We start from the raw sequence: 19,584 nt of genomic DNA on the forward strand, positions 1-19,584 counted from the left end.
AAGAAAGTCTTTAAAAAACCTGGCAAGGGCTGACAAGATAGCTCACCAGGAAGGTGCCTGCTTTGCCAAGTATGCTACCCAACTACCCAAGTTTGGTGGGCCCCAATGAACCAAGGGAAGCTTCTGTGCTGTAGTGTCTTTTCCTCTTCATGATAAAAAAGATCAAAGGGGGGCGGGGGGAATAAAAGCCAGAGACAGGGAGTAAAAGAAAAAAGATTGGTAAACAATAAAAAATTAGGCACTTGTTGACTTGTAAAGCTCTTAAAGATTATGTATTTATGGGGGCCAGGCAGCAGCACAGTGGGTTAAGCATACATGGTGTGAAGCACAAGGACAGGAATAAGGATTCCATTCAAGCCCCCGGCTCCCCACCTGCAGGGGGGTTTCTTCACAAGTGGTGAAGCAGGTCTGCAGGTGTCTTATCTTTTTCTCCCATCTTCCCCATTTCTCTGTCCTATCCAACAGCAGCAGCAGCAGCAGCAATAACAAGAAAGGGAACAGTAATGGGGAGGGTAGGCCTCTAGGAGCAGTGGATTCATAGTGCAGGCAATGAGCCCCTGTGATAACCCTGGAAGCAAAATAAATAAAAAAGTAAACATATTTTGTATTTATGAGAATGAAGTAGAGTTTCACTCTGGTATATGTGATGCTAGGGATCTGGGTTGAACTCATGCCTCAATGTTTGAGAGTCCAATGCTTTCAGGTCCAGTGACCTGTAAAGCTGTCATCAATGCTCATTATCATCAATATTCAAAACTATTTAGAAAGGTAGGTGGGAAAAAGTGGTTACCATAGATTTGTCCACTGACCAATTTACCTGAAAAACCCCAGAAGTCTTAGAAATCTTTCTTTTCTTTTTTAAACAAATACAGAAAACAAAGAATAATAAGTGCACATACCAAAATGCTTTTCTGGGGCCAAGCAATGCTCATTTTGTTAAGTGCTCACATTATAATAGGGTGCAGGCACGCAGGTTCAAAGCCTGGTTCCCATCTGCAGGGGAAAAGCTTCATGAGAGGTGAAGCAGTGTTGCAAGTGTCTCTCTATCCAATAATAAATAAATAAACACGAAGGAAAAAAAAGCACTGTTGGTTAGTATTAAAGTTTTCTGAGTAATTTCAGAAAGAAAAGACTTGACTATTTGGTTGGTATGATCACTGTTACTGGTTAACAGGACACACCAAATTTCCCAACATAATAAATGAACCAAATCAGAAGCAGAGTTCAAAATGGCAATGCTGAGGCTAGGGAGACAGTATAATGGTTATGCAAATGATTCCATGCTTCAGGCTCTGAACTCCCAGGTTCAATCCCCAGCACCACTATAAACCAGAAAGCTGATTGGCGTTCTGTGTTGGACCTATCCAACAATAATAACTACAACAATAAAACAAGGGAATACATAAATATTAAAAAAAAGAAAAAAGTACTTAAGAGAAAATTCTATTTCTAGTATTGGGAATTTATCATTCATTGAATGTTTGAGCATTCCACTATATAGTGCAATTTCTGTCCTTAAATGCATCTCGACCTAGTATAAGTAGTTTGTTGTTTCATTGTTGATACAGAAAACAGGTCAGATCTTTGAAACTGATGACACAGTTTAGGGTAAAGCCACTTAAGTTTTTGTTTTTTTTATTTGAAAGTCTTTTAAAAATAATTTATTCCCTTTTGTTGCCCTTGTTTTTTTTTTTAATTGTTGTAGTTATTGTTGGATAGGACAGAGAGAAATGGAGAGAGATGGGGAAGACAGAGGGGGAGAGAAAGACACCTGCAGATAGCCTGTGAAGACTCCCCTGCAGGTGGGGAGTTGGGGGGCTCGAACCTGCATCCTTACGCAGGTCCTTGCGCTTTGCGCCACCTGCACTTAACCTGTTCCATTACTGCCCAACTCCCGCCACTTAAGTTTTTACATATAACCATCTAACATTTCAGGGGATTATGAATTTAAGTATTCTCTTATAAATTACAGAACAGGTTCTTCTTTTTAAAAAATCTTTATTTACTTGAATAGAGACAGCCAGAAATTGAGAGGAAGGGGGAGATAGAGACAGAAAGACACCTGCAGCACTGCTTCACCACTTGTGAAGCTTTTCCCCTGCAGGTGGGGACTGGGGCTCAAACCAGGATCCTTACGCCAGTCCTTCCTTACACCGGCCCTTGCGCTTTGTGCCACCTGTGCTTAACCCGCTGCGCTACCACCTGACCCCTTAAATATTTTTTTCTAAGATAACCATTTCTGATGCAGCCCTTAATTCTATCCTTACCTTGACTCAGCTAAGAGGTAAGCAGTGTTATATTTTAGAAAGTTCTTATCAGAAAGATTTTGTTATTGTTCAAAAAGGCTAGACAAATAGTCCTAAAGTGTTGACTTTGACCTTAGGGGTTATATGTTGTTTACCAACACAATGTCTGAACACATATACAGCCGGAGATATTAAAGCAACTTTTTTCCCTTCTTTTTTCCCCTTTTGTTGCCGTTGTTGCCTTTTTATTGTTGCTGGATAGTACAGAGGAAAATGTAGAAAGGAGGGGAAGATAGAGAGGGGGAGAGAAAGATAAGACACCTGTAGACCTGTTTCACCACCTGTGAAGTGACTCCCCTGCAGGTGGGGAGCCGGGGGGCTGGAACCGGGATCCTTATTCCACTCCTTACACTTTGTGCCATGTGCCCTTAACCTGCTGCACTACCTCCCAACCCCCTAAAGCAACTTCTACATCCTAGAGGAACTAGCTGAGATAGATCAAAAATTTCAGTAAGGGAGCCAGGTGGTGGAGCAGTAGGTTAAGCAGTAGGTTAAGCGAACATGGCGGAAAGTGCAAGAACCAGCTTAAGGACCCTGGCTCCCCACCTGCAGGGAAGTCTGTGAAGCAGGTCTGCATCTGTCTGTCTTTCTCTCCCCCTGGCTTCCCTTCTCTCTCAATTTCTCTCTGTCCTATCCAACAACAACAGTAACAAAATAACAACAACGATGATAAACAAGGGCAACAAAAGGGGAAAAAATAAAAGTTTCAAAAAAAAAGTTCAGTAAAATTTACAAAGATTCATTTTAGTTTTATCTTCAAAACCACCAAGATTATTCAGTCATCCAAGACAATACTCACATCTAGTAGAGTATTAACTTTTTCTATAATAACAAGCATTTACTGTCTTTAAAAAAAATTCCAACAATCTCACAAAATTAATCTAGTGGAATATTCCACCAGGGAAGTGGCAGAACCTGGAAATTTTTCCTACTGTTCTTACACCAGTGCAAAGTCAGGAGATAACAAATCAATTTTAGGACTATTCACTACCACTGCTCTCCATAAAAGAGAAAGTCCACCTCAAAATTCTTCTCAAATAAAACAAAAGTTAGAGCCTTTGTGTTACTCTTACTAATACACAAATGAGCTTCTGTGGAAGGGCTTGAAAGCAAGTTATTTCCCTCACCACCAATGCTCATTAAGAATAAACTTATGGGAGTCGGGCTGTAGTACAGCGGGCTAAGCGCAGGTGGCGCAAAGCACAAAGACCGGCATAAGGAACCCGGTTCGAACCCCGGCTCCCCACCTGCAGGGGAGTTGCTTCACAGGCAGTGAAGCAGGTCTGCAGGTGTCTATCTTTCTCTCCTCCTCTCTGTCTTCCCCTCCCTCTCTCCATTTCTCTCTGTCCTATCCAACAACAACAACAACAACAATAATAACTACAACAATAAAACAACAAGGACAACAAAAGGGAAAGAATAAATAAAATAAATATAAAAAAAAGTTTAAAAAAAAAGAATAAACTTATTTGGTATCCAGGTGGTCTTGGGTAGATTTGCAAATAGTGGGCCTGTTTCCCTTTTATCTTTACCCTGAGTCTCAGAACACCTAGTTCTCTCAAGTAAATTACAAATCTCCTTGGACAAGAGTTCTCCTTTCAGAGAAGAGTGGGAGATGTGTTTCTACTGGGGGGGGGGGGGTGTTTGAAATGAGAAAAGTGGAAACAGAAACTACTAGTATCTTAACTAGGCTGTTGTTATTAAGCAAATTACTTAATCTCTGTACTTTAAAGCCTTCACTCCTGAGATGGCAATATTAACAGATTTCCTCATGAAGCTGTCAAACATTTGAAGCCAGCCTAGAAGGTGAGATAGTGGTTAGAATGCTGAATTTACAGGCAGAGGTTGGAAGGCCCCAAGTTTAATCTCCAGCATCACATATGTATCAAATTGATGTTAAGGTTTTTCTCTCAGTATCATAACAACATTCCGTAACTCCATCTTTCCTGAGGTCCACTTCTAAATTGTATGGATCAGGAAAAAATAGGTAGAAAATATTTTCTGCAAAAAGCTAAAACTATCCAAAGGTATTAGAGAAATAATAATTTTACAAATATATTCATTACTTGCAAACTAATGTTTATCTTGACTGAAAGGCAAACTTGTGTTGAGACTGCCTTGAACTATGTTAACTTCACCAATAAAGCACATACATTAATATTTTGCATTATTCCAGTAGGGTGAAAACTCACCAGCTATGTGGTTCGGAGGTGGCATAGTGGATAAAGTGTTGGACTCTCAAGTATGAGATCCTGAGTTTGATCCCTGGCAGCACAAGGAAGAGTGATGTTTGGTTCTTTCTCTCCTATCTTTCTCATTAAGAATAATAAAAGAGAATCAGGTGGTAGCGCAGCGGGTTAAGCGCAGGTGGCCACACAAGGACCAGCGTAAGGATACTGGTTCGAGCCCCCAGCTCCCCACCTGCATGGGAGTCGCTTTGCAAGTGATGAAGCAGGTCTGCAGGTGTCTATCTTTCCCTCCCCCTGTCTTACCCATCTCTCTCCATTTCTCTCTGTCCTATCCGACAACGACGACATCAAAGAACAACAATAATAACTACAATAATAGGGAATAAATGAATATTAAAAATAAGAATAATAATAAAGGGGAGTTGGCAAGAAGTATTCAGAGGACATAGTGGGGGTTATATTGTTATATGGGAAACTGGGGAATGTTATGCATGCACAAACCATTGTACTTACTGTTGAATGTAAAGCATTAATTCCCCAATAAAAAATAAAAAGGGGGGGGGGGAGTTGGGCGGTGGCGCAGCAGATTAAGCACAGGTGGCGTAAAGCGCAAGGACGGGCATAAGGAACCTAGTTCGAGCCCCTGGCTCCCCACCTGCAGAAGTGATGATTCACAGGTGGTGAAGCAGGTCTGCAGGTGTCTATCTTTCTCTCTTCCTCTGTCTTCCCCATCTCTCTCCATTTCTCTCTGTCCTATCCAACAATGACATCAATAGCAACAATAATAATAGCTACAACAATAGAAAACAACAAGGGCAACAAAAGGGAGATTAAATAAAATATTTTTTTTAAAAAAGAAGAATAAAGAACCTCGCCAGCACAAAACTTTTGGAAACAATTTTAGACTATGTCTTCTAACCAAAGATGAATTTTAAAGTTATTGACCAGTTACAGTTTCACTGGTATATCAAACAATAGTAACGCCCAAAGCACATTCTGACACTTCCCCTCCTCTCTCCATTTCTCTCCGTCCTAACAACGATGACATCAACAACAACAACAACTACAACAATAAAAAGGCAACAAGGGCAACAAAAGGGAAAAAAAAATTTTTTTTAAAAAAGAAAGTGACCAATAAAACAACAAGGGCAACAAAAGGGAATAAATAAATAAATAAATAAAATAAAAAAGAAAGTGACTCTGCTTATTGATAGGTACCATTACCACCTCAGGATTGTATACTACATCAGTATCTCCACCATTTTAAAAGATTTATTTTTGGGTGGGGAGAATACAGATCCATGAAGGATGACAAATGACATAGTAGGGGTTGTATTGTTAAATGGGAAACTGGGGAATGTTATGCATGTACAAACTATTGTATTTACTGTTGAATGTAAAACATTAATTCCTCAATAAAGAAATAAAAAAAATTTTTAAAATTAAAAAATAAAAGATTTATTTGACAACAAAAATGGGAAAAAAGTAGCCTCCAGGAGCACTGGATTCATAGTGCAGGCACTGAGCCCCAGCAATAACCCTGGAGAAAAAAAGAGTAATAATAAATAAGAAAAATAAATAATGAATATAAAAAATAATAAGGACCAACAGAATAATCCCAGTTTGCACCCCCAGCTCCCCACCTGCAGGAGAGTTGCTTCACAGGTGGTGAAGCAGGTGTGCAGGTGTCTTTCTCTCCCCGTCTTCCCCTCCTCTCTCCATCCTAATCAACAATGATGACAAAAAAAAAAAAAGGGCAACAAAGGGAATAAACAAATATTTACAAAATTTTTTTTAAAGATTCATTTATAAGGAGTCAGGTGGTAGCATAGCGGGTTAAGCGCACGTGGTGCAAAGTGCAAGGACTGGCATAAGGATCCCGGTTCAAGCCCCCGGCTCCCCACCTTGGGAGATGTCTTCTCCATCTCCATTTCTCTCTGTCCTGTCCAACAACAACGACATCAATAACTACAACAATAAAACAAGGGCAGCAAAAGGGAATAAATAAATATATATATTTTTAAATTCATTTATAGTTGGGCTGGCAAGACAGCTCACTTGGAAGAGTGCCTGCTTTGCCATGCACCCAGCCCAGGTTTGAGGTCCGCCTCCACTGCACTTGGGGGGGGAGCATATGCAAGTTCTGGCACCACAAAGGAAGCTCCACAGAGGGGGAGGACTGTGTGGTGCTATCTATCTCTCCCTCTCATCTTCCTGAAGTAAGTACTTAAGAGACATCTACTAAATATAAACTAGGTAAGTGAAAGGGGGCTTAACTAAAGTACAGAAAGCTCGATTAATCTACCAATGTAAAAGAACACAGTCTGTTTATACTTACCACAAAAGAATAATGAAATTCAGGCTCTTAAACTCTATTCTGGGGGCACAGTGGCTATAGTATTGGATATACAAGCATGACGTAAAAATAAATATAGGTCCTAAGTTCTATTTCCTGCATCACATGTGCCAGAATGACAGTCTAGTTCTCTCATGTTAACAAATAAATGAAAACAAACAAAATGCCCTCTATTTAGGCGCGTTAAAAATGTGATAGGAGCCTAAGCTGAACATGAGCCCCAGAGCAGATCAAATCAATGGGTTTACAGTCAACAATATTTATACACCTTTCCCATATTTGGGAGTTACTCTCTTTCATGATCCAGCTTTCTGGTCCCTTTTCCAGCCATAACATCATTTCCCCAGACAGTAACTTGGATCCACCAGCATATCAGATGTCAGTCTCAGGAAAAACAAACAAACAAACAAACAAAAAACCACAAAACTAGTATAGTCATGGGCTCTTTGGAATATAACTAAAATAGGACTACTATCTACAAAACGGAGACCCTCAACTCTTCATATGAACTATCCCAGCCTTTAGGTTCATGATTAGTCAACAATTTGTTTGGCTCTATATGTTAACTCTTTTTTCAGCCACCAGGTTCCAGATGCTATCATGATGCCAATCGTACTTTCCTGGACAGACGACTCCACCAATGTGTCCTAGAGCCTACTTCCCCAGAACCCCACCCCACTAGGGAAAGAAAGACAGGCTGGGAGTACAGATCGACCTGCCAATGCCCATGTTCAGCGGGGAAGCAATTACAGAAGCCAGACCTTCCACCTTCTGCACCTCATAATGATTCTGGGGCCATACTCCCAGAGGGATAAAGAACAGGAAAGCTATCAGGGGAGGGGATGGGATATGGAGTACTGGTGGTGGGTATTGTATGGAGTAGTACCCCTCTTATCCTATGGTTTTTGTCAGTTTATTTATTTATTCCATTTTGTTGCCCTTGTTTTATTGTTGTAGTTATTATTGTTGCTACTGGGTAGGACAGAGAGAAATGGAGAGAGGAGGGGAAGACAGAGAGGGGGAGAGAAAGACAGACACCTGCAGACCTGCTTCACCACCTGTGAAGCGACTCCCCTACAGGTAGGGAGCTGGGGGCTCAAACCAGGATCCTTCCACTGGACCTTGCGCTTTGTGCCACCTGCGCTTAACCCGGCCTGACTCCCGAGTGTTCCTTTTTTATAAATAATTTTTTTTAAAAAAGTGATAAACAGAAAGTTTTCATTTCTTCTTTTATTGTCAGTTTTTTAATTTTATTTTTATATTTCTCTTTTTTTGCCCTTGTTTTTTATTGTTGGTTGTAGTTTTATTGTTGTTCATTGATGCCTTCATTGTTGGATAGGACAGAGAGAAATGGAGAGGAGGGGAAGACACACAGAGAGAGAAAGACACCTGCAGACCTGCTTCACCACTTGTGAAGCGACTCCCCTGCAGGTGGGGAGCCGGGGGCTCAAACCGGGATCCTTATGCCTGTCTTTGCGCTTCACACCATGTGCACTTAACCCGCTGTGCTACCACCTGACTCCCTGAAAGTTTTCATTTCTTTTTTTTTAAAAAGAATTTTATTTATTTATTTACTCATGAGAAAGATAGAAGAGAAGGAACTAGACATCACTCTGGTACATGTGCTGCCAGGGATCGAACCCAGGACCTCATGCTTGAGAGTCTAGTGCCTTAGCCACTGCGCCACCTCCCGGATCACGAAAGTTTTCATTTCTAATATATGGTAGAAACAAGTTCTGAAAGTGTTCCTGGTGGCAAAAAAAGAAAAGCTGTTATGACAGTGAACTTTGATCACATTCTCCTACATTTCCCAATGAGAGCTGGAAGGAGTCATGTGCCTTCTAATCTCCCCCAATCCTACCAACATAGTAGGATGCTAAAGAATTAAGAGAGACATACAAAATGTATCCCAGGAGAGGACTCTGAAATCCCTGGTCTGCTTATTTGGGGAATAAACTGGTCTCAAGAAATTTCTGAGAAATCTCCAACAGTGAGTTTAGAGAAAAGTGGCCCATTTCTTCTGATTCTTCAAATAGGAATAGGGACCAATAACCCACCCTCTGCTTCAAATGATAATAGCCAGAAACTGTTCCTTACATAGGAGTGTGCCCACAGTAAGTCTTCCTTTTTTGAAAGGTTAAGTATATCTGCTATTACAATGAGAAGTCTGTCAAGAGTTGAAATTCAAAGAGAGTAATTGTTCATTAGGCCTGTAGTGTGCAGAACACCATGCCAAAATACAAAGATTGTAGGCCTAGTTCCAGGTTGAGGTCCCTGGAGTGGACTGAGGAATACCACTATGTCCTATCAAATATACTCCTATCCCTCTCTTCCTTTATGACCTCTTTTCTCCTTGTATAGCTTAGATATATTGAATCTGTATCCTGGCCATGAGAAGTTATCAGTTCCGCACTCATCTTTTTATGAAATCATATATCCTAGTGTATATGTGCGCACACACGCACATGCATCTGGTCTCATGTATGTAATTTCACTACTCCTGAGCAGCTTTTCCACTCAGAGACACCTCAACACCTGAGCTCTTTGGGTGCCATGGCATTCCCCATGTAGCACTGGGCTTCAAGCCTGGTTTGCACAAAAGGCAAGGAACATGCCCTTCAAGGTAGCCATCTCTCTAGTCTCTTTTTGCAATCTTTCACTTGTCTACACATCAGACACAGGAGTTGGTGAGGAAACCACAAAAGATACACCACCCTCCTTCCCAGAGTCTGACTGTTCTGTTATCAGCATGGAAGACTACAAAGTTGGGCTGGGGTAGATAGCATAATGGTTATGTAAAGAGACTCTCATGCCTGAGTCCCCCAAGTTCCAGGTTCAATCTCCATAAGCCAGAGCTGAACAGTGCTCTGGTGAAAGGAAAACAATAAAACTACAAAGTATCACTCTAGTTAAGAGTTCTTTTAAAAATGTGGAAAAATAAAATAATAATTAAAGCCTATGAATCATTGCTTAAACATTCCAAGCATCAAGTGACAATTCTAGCAATCAACAATTTTCATTTGGGGAAGCTATTCAAATGCATTTAACATACTTTTATTTGAATCATAAAGAGATCAAAATGCTAAAACTTTTAGTTGGCTCTGTAACAGGGAGAGTTCTATGGATAGTAGGGTGGTATCCCTTCTTTTTAAAAATATTTTATTTATTTCCCTTTTTTGTTGCCCTTGTTTCAATCATTGTGGTTATTATTATTGTTGTTATTGATGCTATCAGATAGGACAAAGAGAAATGGAGAAAGGAAGGGGAGACAGAGATGAGGAGAGAAAGACACCAGTTTCACCGCTTGTGAAGTGACCCCCCCCGCAGGTGGGGGAGCTGAGGGCTCGAACCGGGATCCTTACACTGGTTCCTGTGCTTTGCGCCACATGTGCTTAACCTGCTGTGCTACTGCCTGACTCTCAAGACCTCAAAAATTTCTGTGGAGATGTTAAAATGTGGTTATGTGGTAGTCTGAGAGGTAGTAGAGTGGCTAAAGGGATTGGATTCTAAAGCATGAGATTCTGAGTTTGATCCCTGGCAGCACGTGTATCAGAGTGATGTATTTCTCTATGATGCTGAGGAATTATTCTGATGCAGTCTCCACCCCCAGGTTTTACCTCGCCCAGCGAAATCCTAGCAGTGCCCCTTTCAACCAATCCTGTCCCCACATGTCACCCCTGGTTGTTGCCCAACAAAAGCTCTCCCACTCCCCCCCCCTCCCTGGGCTCGCTCTCTCTCTTGCTCCTTGCCCGGTGGTGAGGTAGTGGGGATGGCCATTTTCGGCTGCCTTCACATGGCCTGAGCCACCCCCTACTGATCCAATAATAAAGATTTGTGTACCCCACTTGCTCCGGACCTCTTCTCTCTCCTCTCCACGGCACAGCCCGACATCTCTGGCTCTCTCTCCTCCTATCACTCTCATTAACAAGATCTTTACAGGTGTCTCACATATACTGTTTATACCTACATACACACAAACACTTATGACAAGTTTATATGTTAGATACACTAAAAGACACACTAGCACTATCTTATATGAAATTCCATTTTGTTAAATAGAATTATACCAAAAATTCGTGTGAATGTGGTCTTTCTCAAAATACCATTTCCTTTTATGGCCATGGGGGGGGGGGTATTGCTGGGGCTCTGTACCTACACAAACCTACCAGTGGTCGTTTTTTTCTTATTTTTAAATATAGGATGGTAAACAGTGGGAGACAGAAATAAGAGACATCAGGATGAGAAATAGGGTGGGAGACAGAAATAAGAGACATCTGATACAGGACTGTTCTACCACTTATGAAGCTCCCCCTTTACAGGTGGGGTAACTGGGGACTCAAACCTGGGTCCTCACACATGGCAACAAGCATACTCTATTAGGTGTTCCTACCCCCACCCCCGATTATTTTACTGTATGCAATATTTTCAGATCCTGGTTAACCACTCATACCTGAAAATATTGGAAAGCAGAACTGAGGATTAGGGGGGATGTGTGTGGGACAGATATATCCCCCAACACCCTCCCTTACCAAAATTCCTAAAATGCTTTGAATTGTCCAAATATTTTTGTAACTTATAGTCTCTTAGCAAATCAGAATTTGTAATAATGAAACGAATTAGGGTGAGATTCTTAGATATCCTTAGGAAGGTGCTAGTTACTGGAATGGCTAAGTGATTCTGATGACTGAAACTTTCAGCTTCACAAAAAAATGTCAGGGAAAGGGTGGTGGTGGTGGTATGAAGACAAAGCGTAAAACCTCCTGAACAAGACTGACTAGTAAACCCATGTGGTGCACCCTACTTCCACTCTCTTAAGTTTACCGACCCAGAAATTCCTACTCACAGCTTTCCAGATCCTGACCTACTCGTCTACTGGGTTGACAGAAAAGCCACAACACATTTTAGCATAGAGAAACAGATCATGACTTTTCTGATAACCCAATATAGGATTTTAATTAAATAGTAAACCCAGGTTTCTGAGTTCGGTGCTCTCTCTCTCTCTTGCTCCTTGCCCAGTGGTGAGGTAGTGGGGATGGCCATTTTCGGCTGACATTTTAGCAAATTCCTGAGCCCCAAGAACACCCAATCTATATGGTCTGCTGTTCAGAAATGGGAGGCCTAGACTTACCTAGAAAGTAGGGCTCAGTCTTGTGGGACCTGATGCTAATTCCAAGAAGTGTCAGAAGTGAATTTAACCGAAGGACACTCCAGCTGGTATCTGCTGAGAATTAGAGAATTGCTTCATTTGGGGATAACCCCCCCCCCCCCGCTCTCCAAATCTAGTATCAAAATCACTGAATGTAGAAAAGCAGTTCTTTTGCCCTCCTATAGATATATTTGCTTTTTGTTTTTAAAGTATCTAAAGACTATAGAAGAACCAAATAAAGTTTGCAAACTTAGCAATTTTCAAAATATGGTTTATCCCTGATAAAGATAAGTGGAAAAGTGCCCTTAGCCTGCACAACCGTAACTTAGACCAAATTAACCCTCTCTTTTTTAACCACTGTCTTGGCTACAATATGCAGGGTTATAATTTTACTACCTGAAAACTGCATAGCTTCCAACACTATTTCTGGGGCTCCTTGATGCCAGTTATAGACTGCATTAAAGGAAAAGTCAAAACTAAAACTTTCTCACCTACCTTTCTTGTAATTATGTTCACCTGCTTTTGTTTCTTATTCAAAGTGTTAGCAACTGAGGGCTGGGTGGTAGTGTAGTGGGTTAATCGCACATAGTGCAAAGTGCAAGGACTGGAGTAAGGATCCCAGTTTGAGCCCCAGCTCACCCTTTGTGGGGGGGGGGGTTGCTTTACAGTGAAGCAGGTCTGCAGGTGCCTATCTTTCTTTCCCCCTCTCTTGATTTCTCTGTCCTATCCCACAACGACGATAGCAATAACAACAATAATAAACAACAAGGGCAACAAAAAGGGAAGAACAGCCTTCAGGAGCAGTGAATTCATAGTGCAGGCACCGAGCCCCAGCAATAACCTTGGAGTCAGGAAAAAAAAAAAAAAAAAACCCACAAAGTATTAGCAACTATGGTTCCAGTCAAATGGCCCTAGTTCCAGTTCTGGTTTATGTACTCACATGTTCTCATTAATCTAATTGTGAATATACCAGGAGTAATCACAAACCAGGAAGAACTACTACTAACTTAAGTGCAACTTACATCCACCAAAAAATCTGTGATTTTCCTAGTATATGTAGAAACTAACACTCAACCAGGCTTATATGAAAATTATAACTAGGGAGTCAGGCAGTAGTGCAGTGGGTTAAGCGCATGTGGCACAAAGTGCAAGAACCAGCATATAGATCCCAGTTCGAGCCCCCGGCTCCCCACCTTCAGGAGAGTCGCTTCACAGGCAGTGAAGCAGGTCTGCAGGTGTCTGTCTTTTTTTCCCCCCTGTCTTCCCCTCCTCTCTCCATTTCTCTCTGTCCTATCTAACAATGATGATATCAACAACAACAACAATAATTACAACAACAATAAAAAGGCAACAAGGGCAACAAAAGGGAAAATAAATAAATAAAATTAAATTTTAAAAAAAGAAAGAAAATTATAACTAATATCCCTTTCCTTTCAATTTAGCAAGTTAGGTAAAATGCTGTTCCAAAAAACAATGCTTCTAACCAGTTCCCATTTTATTCACTGACTCCTAAAAATGCTCCTCCAAGAAAGTAATAGTCTTATTATTACAGCTCAAACTACTGAGTGCACTGGGTTAAGTGCAAAGTGCAAGGACTGGCTTTAGGATCCCAGTTTGAGCCCCTGGCTCCTCACTTGCAGGGGGGTTGCTTCACAAGTGATAAAGCAGGTCTGCAGGTGTTTGTCTTCCCCTCCTCTCTCATTTCTCTGTCCATTCCAACAACAGCAATAACAGCAACAACAACAAAATGAAGAAATGGCCTCAAGGAGCAGTGGATTCATCATAGTGCAGGCACCAAGCCCCAGTGATAATCCTGGAGGCAAATAAAAAACTATAGTCTGGATAAGTCTGGTAACAACAACAAAGTATTTCCTTTTGAACACTGGTTCAAATGTTGGACTTTTCTACATTATAGTTCTGTGACATTTTGGACAGCAACTTACTTAACCTCTCTGCCTCAGTTACCTTGTCTTATCAAAGTCACAATACCTGTTAAGATTAAATGCAGTGTGCTGGGAGATAGTATAGTAGTTAAGCAAATAACTTCCACGCCTGAGGCATTCAGGTATAATCCCCAACACCACCATAAACCAGAGCTGCTAAACTCTGGTTTAAAAAAAAAAAAGTACTGTATAACATACTATCTAGAAGATACTAAATGGTCAGTTAGTAACTTCAATAAGTTTAAATGTATTTAATGAGTGAACCTGTTTTGTAGGCTGCTCCCTTTTAGTTACTTGGAGATAGACAGAAATTGATACACTCAAAGCACTACTCCCCCTGCTCCCAAAGCTCAAGAAGCTTCCCCCTGCAGGTGGAGACCAGAGGCTTATACCCAAGTTCTTGTGCATGGTAATGTGTGCACAACCAGGTGTGTCACTCACCTCCTGGCTCCAGCTGCACCCTTTTAAAGCTATACGGTATTTGGGTCATATAAAGAGGTTATCACATATTGACTGAATCAATTTCAAAGTCATTCTTCTCCCACCATACCTTAATAGTGTTAAAAAAAACAAAACAATCTTGTGATCTGGGAGGTTGTGTTGTGGGTAGACTACATGCATAAGGTCCCAAGTTTGATGCTAGCATCACACATGCTAGAGTTGTGCATGGATTCTCTCCCTTAAGTGCATCTTAAAGAGCTGGGGAGATATAATGCACGAAAGGCCCCAGTTTCAATCCCAGCACTACCACAAGCCAGAGCTGAACAATGCTCTGGTAAAAATAAATAAATCTGACTTTCATGCCTGAAATTCTACACAGCTAAGAGGACAGAATTTTATTTCTGAAACAATTATATCACTCTAGCAACTTTCACTATCTAATAATAATATTCACGCTTGAACCAGCTCATTAATCGCTTAAAACTCAGATTGCCACCCCTCAAACATCAGCATACAGATTTATTTTACTCTCTAGCTCACCTTTAAAATCTACATTTTCCCTAAAAATATCTTAGCATATGATTATGGTAAGACATGTTTACTGGACTGTATCCTACTGAGTCTGACTTTCATATTGTTTAGTCATGAAAAATCTTACTACTGGCGGAGGGTAGATAACATAATGGTTATGCAAACAGACTCTCATGCCTGAGGCTCCAAAGTCCCAGGTTCAGTCCCCCTGAGCAGTGCTCTGGTAAAAGAAAGAAAAAAAAGGAAGAAAAGAAAAGATAAATCTTACTACTATGGCCCAAGTGGATAAAGTGTTACTCTTAAGCAGGAGGTTCTTGAGTTCAAGCCCTGGTATAGTATGTCAGTGATGCTCCAGTCCACATACCCCCAGCCCCCATTAACAAGTAAATCTTAAAAAAAGAAATTTTGGGAGTCAGGTGGTAGAGCAGCTGGTTAAGCGCACATGGTGCGAAGCACAAGGACAGGTGTAAGGATCCTGGTTGGAGCCCCCAGCTCCCCACCTGCAGGGGAGTCACTTCACAAGCAGTTAAGCAGGTCTGCTGGTGTCTATCTCTCTCCCTCTCCATCTTCCCCTCCTCTCTCCATTTCTCTCTGTCCTATCCAACAACAATGACATCAATAACAACAACAATAATAATAAAAAGGGCAACAAAAGGGAATAAATATTTTTAAAAATCTTTAAAACAAAAAGGAAGTTTTGCTGGGGGTGAGGACAAGGACATGTAGTGGTAGTTGCAGGGAACTGGCTCAGCAAATAGTGAGGGCAGTATGCTTGAGGTACCAGATTTGATTCAACACTGCACATGCAGGATTGATGCTCTGCCCATCCCATCACACCCTCAGTAAATCTTTAAAAATAATCCAACTGGTAGAGTACAGGACTTATGTACCAGAGATGCCAGGTTCAAATCCCCAGAACCTCATGTAACTGGAATGATGCTCTGGTTTCTCCCTTCCCTTTTCTTGTATGAACACTATCTCAAATGAAATAAAAATAAATTGAAAAAGAAGAAACATATACTGGGGAATTCTAAGCCAAAAGTTATAAACTTGTGGCTCTATGATACCCAGAGATGGCCAAGATTTTGAAATTTCTTGGCATCATGGTACAATCCCTGAATAAAAGTGGAAAAGATAGGTTTTCCAATTTATCTAGGGGAAGCTATTATAAACAGCCAATATATTCCTAAAATTTTGAAATGCTTATCAAAATTGGGTGTAAGAATTTTGATTTTAGCATGCTTTACACTTTTCTAAACAAAGAGGTGAAGTCATTTAGAAGTCTTAAAGAAGAAGTTAGAAGTTTCAAGTGGCTAGGTAATACAACTAGGAACAAAGAATGAGTTTACTTCATTAAGCATTAGAAAGGAATGCTGTTGCTTATTAGGCAGTGTTGTCTTTAATGTTTCTCCATTCAATAGACAAATTATAGTTTTAAATTTGTATTTTAGACTTTAAAGTCTTTAATGTACACAAATTCTAATATGTGAATTTGTCTTTAAATTAAACATATGCTAACACAATTTCAACTGGTTACATTCAACTTTAAACAATGCTGCAACTACAGCAATCCATAACTCATACTCTATTGAAGAATTCTTACAAAACAGAAGATCCCTGTGAGACTAAAGAACTTGACTAACTCCTGGCAGTGCATCATAGCTGGTCATAATCTATGGCAACCCCCTCCCCGGCCGCGTATTCTCACACTTAAGAATTACTTATTTTATCATGTGACACAGAAGCATCTGTGTTCAGGCTCCTGTAAGGTTATTAGCTGAGCCTGAACAGTCTATTAAGTTCAAAGAAAAACAAACTAAGAAATAAAAATTAGGTCATCATCTCTAATTCACATTAGTGTGAGCAAAAAGTGAAGTCACCAGAAAGGACAGAAGTTCAATTCCAAGCAAAACTTTCCTAATTATTAAGAACAAAAAACAATGGCAAAAGTCAATCTGTTAGCCCTTGGACATTCCATGAAGTTAAGTACACTACATTTCACAAAGTAGTAACAAGAGTTTGAGGGATGATCATCCTATTATTGCAAACCCACTGACAGAAGGACAAACATCTAGGCTGGAAACCACCAAGTTTAATTTCCCTGTTCAATACAACTTCCAAGAGGGCCTGGTGCAAGTCACTCTGCTATTCTAGGAATGCTCAGATATACAAAAAAAAAAAAAAAAAAGCTATATTCCAAACACTTTTTTGACACCACTTGCTCTAAGTAAAAACTTATTGTAACAGAAAAGTAACAGAAAAGTAGCAAAAATGAAATGATGACGGAAGGGGGGAGTGACTTCTGGTATCTTTTCTCAAACCATTCACCTTTTTCCTTCAATTTAAAAAGCAAATAAACCGGCTTTAGCCATGTCTATCCTTCCCCAAGGAAACACACCTACAGTTGCTTATTAAGATTTACAAATGTAGGGAGTCTGGCTGTAGCGCAGTGGGCTAAGCGCAGGTGGCGCAAAGCACAAGGACCGGCAAAAGGATCCCGGTTCGAACCCCGGCTCCCCACCTGCAGGGGAGTCGCTTCACAGGTGGTGAAGCAGGTCTGCAGGTGTCTATCTTTCTCTCCTCTCTGTCTTCCCCTCCTCTCTCCATTTCTCTCTGTCCTATCCAACAACGACAACAACAATAATAACTACAACAATAAAACAACAAAGGCAACAAAAGGGAATAAATAAAATATTTAAAAAAAACTTAAAAAAAAAAGATTTACAAAAGTAGACTAAAAACGGGAGTCGGGCTGTAGCGCAGCGGGTTAAGCGCAGGTGGCGCAAAGCGCAAGGACCGGCATAAGAATCCCGGTTCGAACCCCGGCTCCCCACCTGCAGGGGAGTCGCTTCACAGGCAGTGAAGCAGGTCTGCAGGTGTCTATCTTTCTCTCCTCCTCTCTGTCTTCCCCTCCTCTCTCCATTTCTCTCTGTCCTATCCAACAACGACAACAACAATAATAACTACAACAATAAAACAACAAGGGCAACAAAAGGGAATAAATAAATAAAATAAATATTAAAAAAAAAAAAGTAGACTAAAAACACATCCAGTTCAGTCCCGAATTACAGCAAGCTGTTAGTACAACAGGCACGGCTAGCTTCAGAGAGTTCTAAAACGGGTTATTTCAGCTCATATCAAACAACCCTTAAATCTGGACTTCTCTTGGATATGCAGACTCGCCAACCAAAAACTCTCTTAACCTTATCCCCTCGAGGTCGCACAAGCTGATACTGTTCAGTTCACAGCTGAGTCCTGAAGCAACTAAAATCAGGAAACTCCGGGGAAGAGGGCTGGGGTGGGGGGACAAGGGGGGAGTTGTCCTGGTGGTAAAGTTTAAAGACCAAGAGATAATAATAAGGGGATGTAAGCAAGAGGTTGGTCCTGACCAACTCTCCTTACCGCCCTGTCTAAACTTCACCCACCCAAGTCCCAGAAGCTCGGGCGAGAGAGGCCATTTTAGTGAGGCCTGGCAGAAGAACAAGAAGGGAGAGGAAATCAGGTAAGGGTGTTCAGTAAGGAGGCCGAGTCCTTTCCACCAACAGCACCCAAGTCAGGTGGCAGTACTTAGAGCCAGAAGGTGGAGTTGGATTCGAGGACCTGGAAGGGGTACAAAAGTGGCAGGGCATACCAGCAAAGGGTCAGGTGGACCGAGCCCGGGAAGCACGACCACTGGCACCCCCAGCAGGGGAACGACCCCCTTTCGGGTCACCCGCGCGAACCCTCACCCCTGAGTCAGGGGCTACCACCCAGAGGTCCAGAAGGCGGGAGTTTAAGTAGAGCCCGGTTCTCCTCATCCGGCCATGCGGCGCGGGGGCGGACATCCTGAGGGGTCCGGGAACCAAGAGGGCACTGGGGGCTGGACGTGGCGCTCACCCGCGGGCCGCCTCCAAGCTCTTAATGAGCTTCTTGATCTTCCAGATCTCCACGTTCCTGTCGGCAGCACTGGGGTCGTCCGCCATCTTCTCGCCTCCTCCTCCCTAGAGCGGCCCGGCGGGGCCCGGAGACACCAAGACCACAGAGTTAGCGCCGCCGCTGGGGCAGAGCGGCCCCCTTCCTCACCACCCCCGAGGCCCCCCTCTTCCCGCCCGCGCGAGCCGCCTCGGTGGTCACTAGTTTCTTCTTCCTCCAGTTTACCTAAGGGCCCAGTCCTGGGCGGCAACTGCTGCTCCTCCCCGGCGGCGGCTCCGCGGCGGCGGCTCTGACGTAGGACACCGGCTCCCACTCTCCAGGCAGCTGCATGTGTTGCAATCCGCTCACATGGGGCCTGTGACATCACTTCCTCCGCCACAGGCTGAGTGGAAGTCTGGGGACGAAAGGGAGGAGGACGACGCGGAAGAGCGGAAGCTCTGCGCGCGCCGTGACTTTCCATTGGTTCTCTGGGCGGTGACCTACAATGTGTCCGCCGATTGGCCGCAGCTGGACCGCGCTGCCTTGTGAGGTAAGGCCGGGGAACCTTCTTCCTTCCGGCCCGGCTAACTCAGCGGAGGCCACGGGAAGAAGCAGGTGGCTCTCGCGATGGTTTATCCAGTGAGCCGCCAAGCTCGAATGGGGGTGGCTCTTAAAGGGCGCGGTGTAGAAGTGGTTGTCTTTTGCTTCTCTTGAATGCGGTAGATTAGGGAGAGGGTGTGGGTGTGGGCGTGGGTGTGGGTGTAGGGGGCGAGTCTTTGAA

At 42.3% G+C, this 19,584-nt stretch overlaps 1 protein-coding gene and 1 long non-coding RNA gene across 3 annotated transcripts in view; one reads left to right on the plus strand and one right to left on the minus strand.

Annotated features, from left to right (window-relative positions):
• Positions 1–19,188, minus strand: part of ETF1 (eukaryotic translation termination factor 1) — a 41,039-nt gene extending 21,851 nt beyond the window's left edge. Inside the window, exons 1-2 of one of the 2 annotated variants that reach the window (XM_060178636.1) lie at positions 19,050–19,188; positions 18,789–18,892 (exon numbers count right to left, since the gene is read on the minus strand). In XM_060178636.1, the coding sequence (XP_060034619.1) occupies positions 18,789–18,874 (86 nt within the window). In that variant the 5' untranslated portion in view covers positions 18,875–18,892; positions 19,050–19,188. Of the gene's footprint in view, positions 1–11,979; positions 12,070–18,788; positions 18,893–19,049 lie in introns of those variants that run through there. The other variant, XM_060178647.1, reaches the window with a different exon arrangement.
• A 50-nt stretch (positions 19,189–19,238) lies between these two features.
• Positions 19,239–19,584, plus strand: part of LOC132534612 (uncharacterized) — a 46,375-nt gene continuing 46,029 nt past the window's right edge. The window contains exon 1 of the long non-coding RNA XR_009546327.1: positions 19,239–19,353. This is a non-coding gene — a long non-coding RNA (uncharacterized LOC132534612). The remainder of the gene's footprint in view (positions 19,354–19,584) is intronic.

This window comes from Erinaceus europaeus, chromosome 2 (assembly GCF_950295315.1).
Source record: "Erinaceus europaeus chromosome 2, mEriEur2.1, whole genome shotgun sequence".
NCBI classification, from domain to species: Eukaryota; Metazoa; Chordata; class Mammalia; order Eulipotyphla; family Erinaceidae; genus Erinaceus; species Erinaceus europaeus.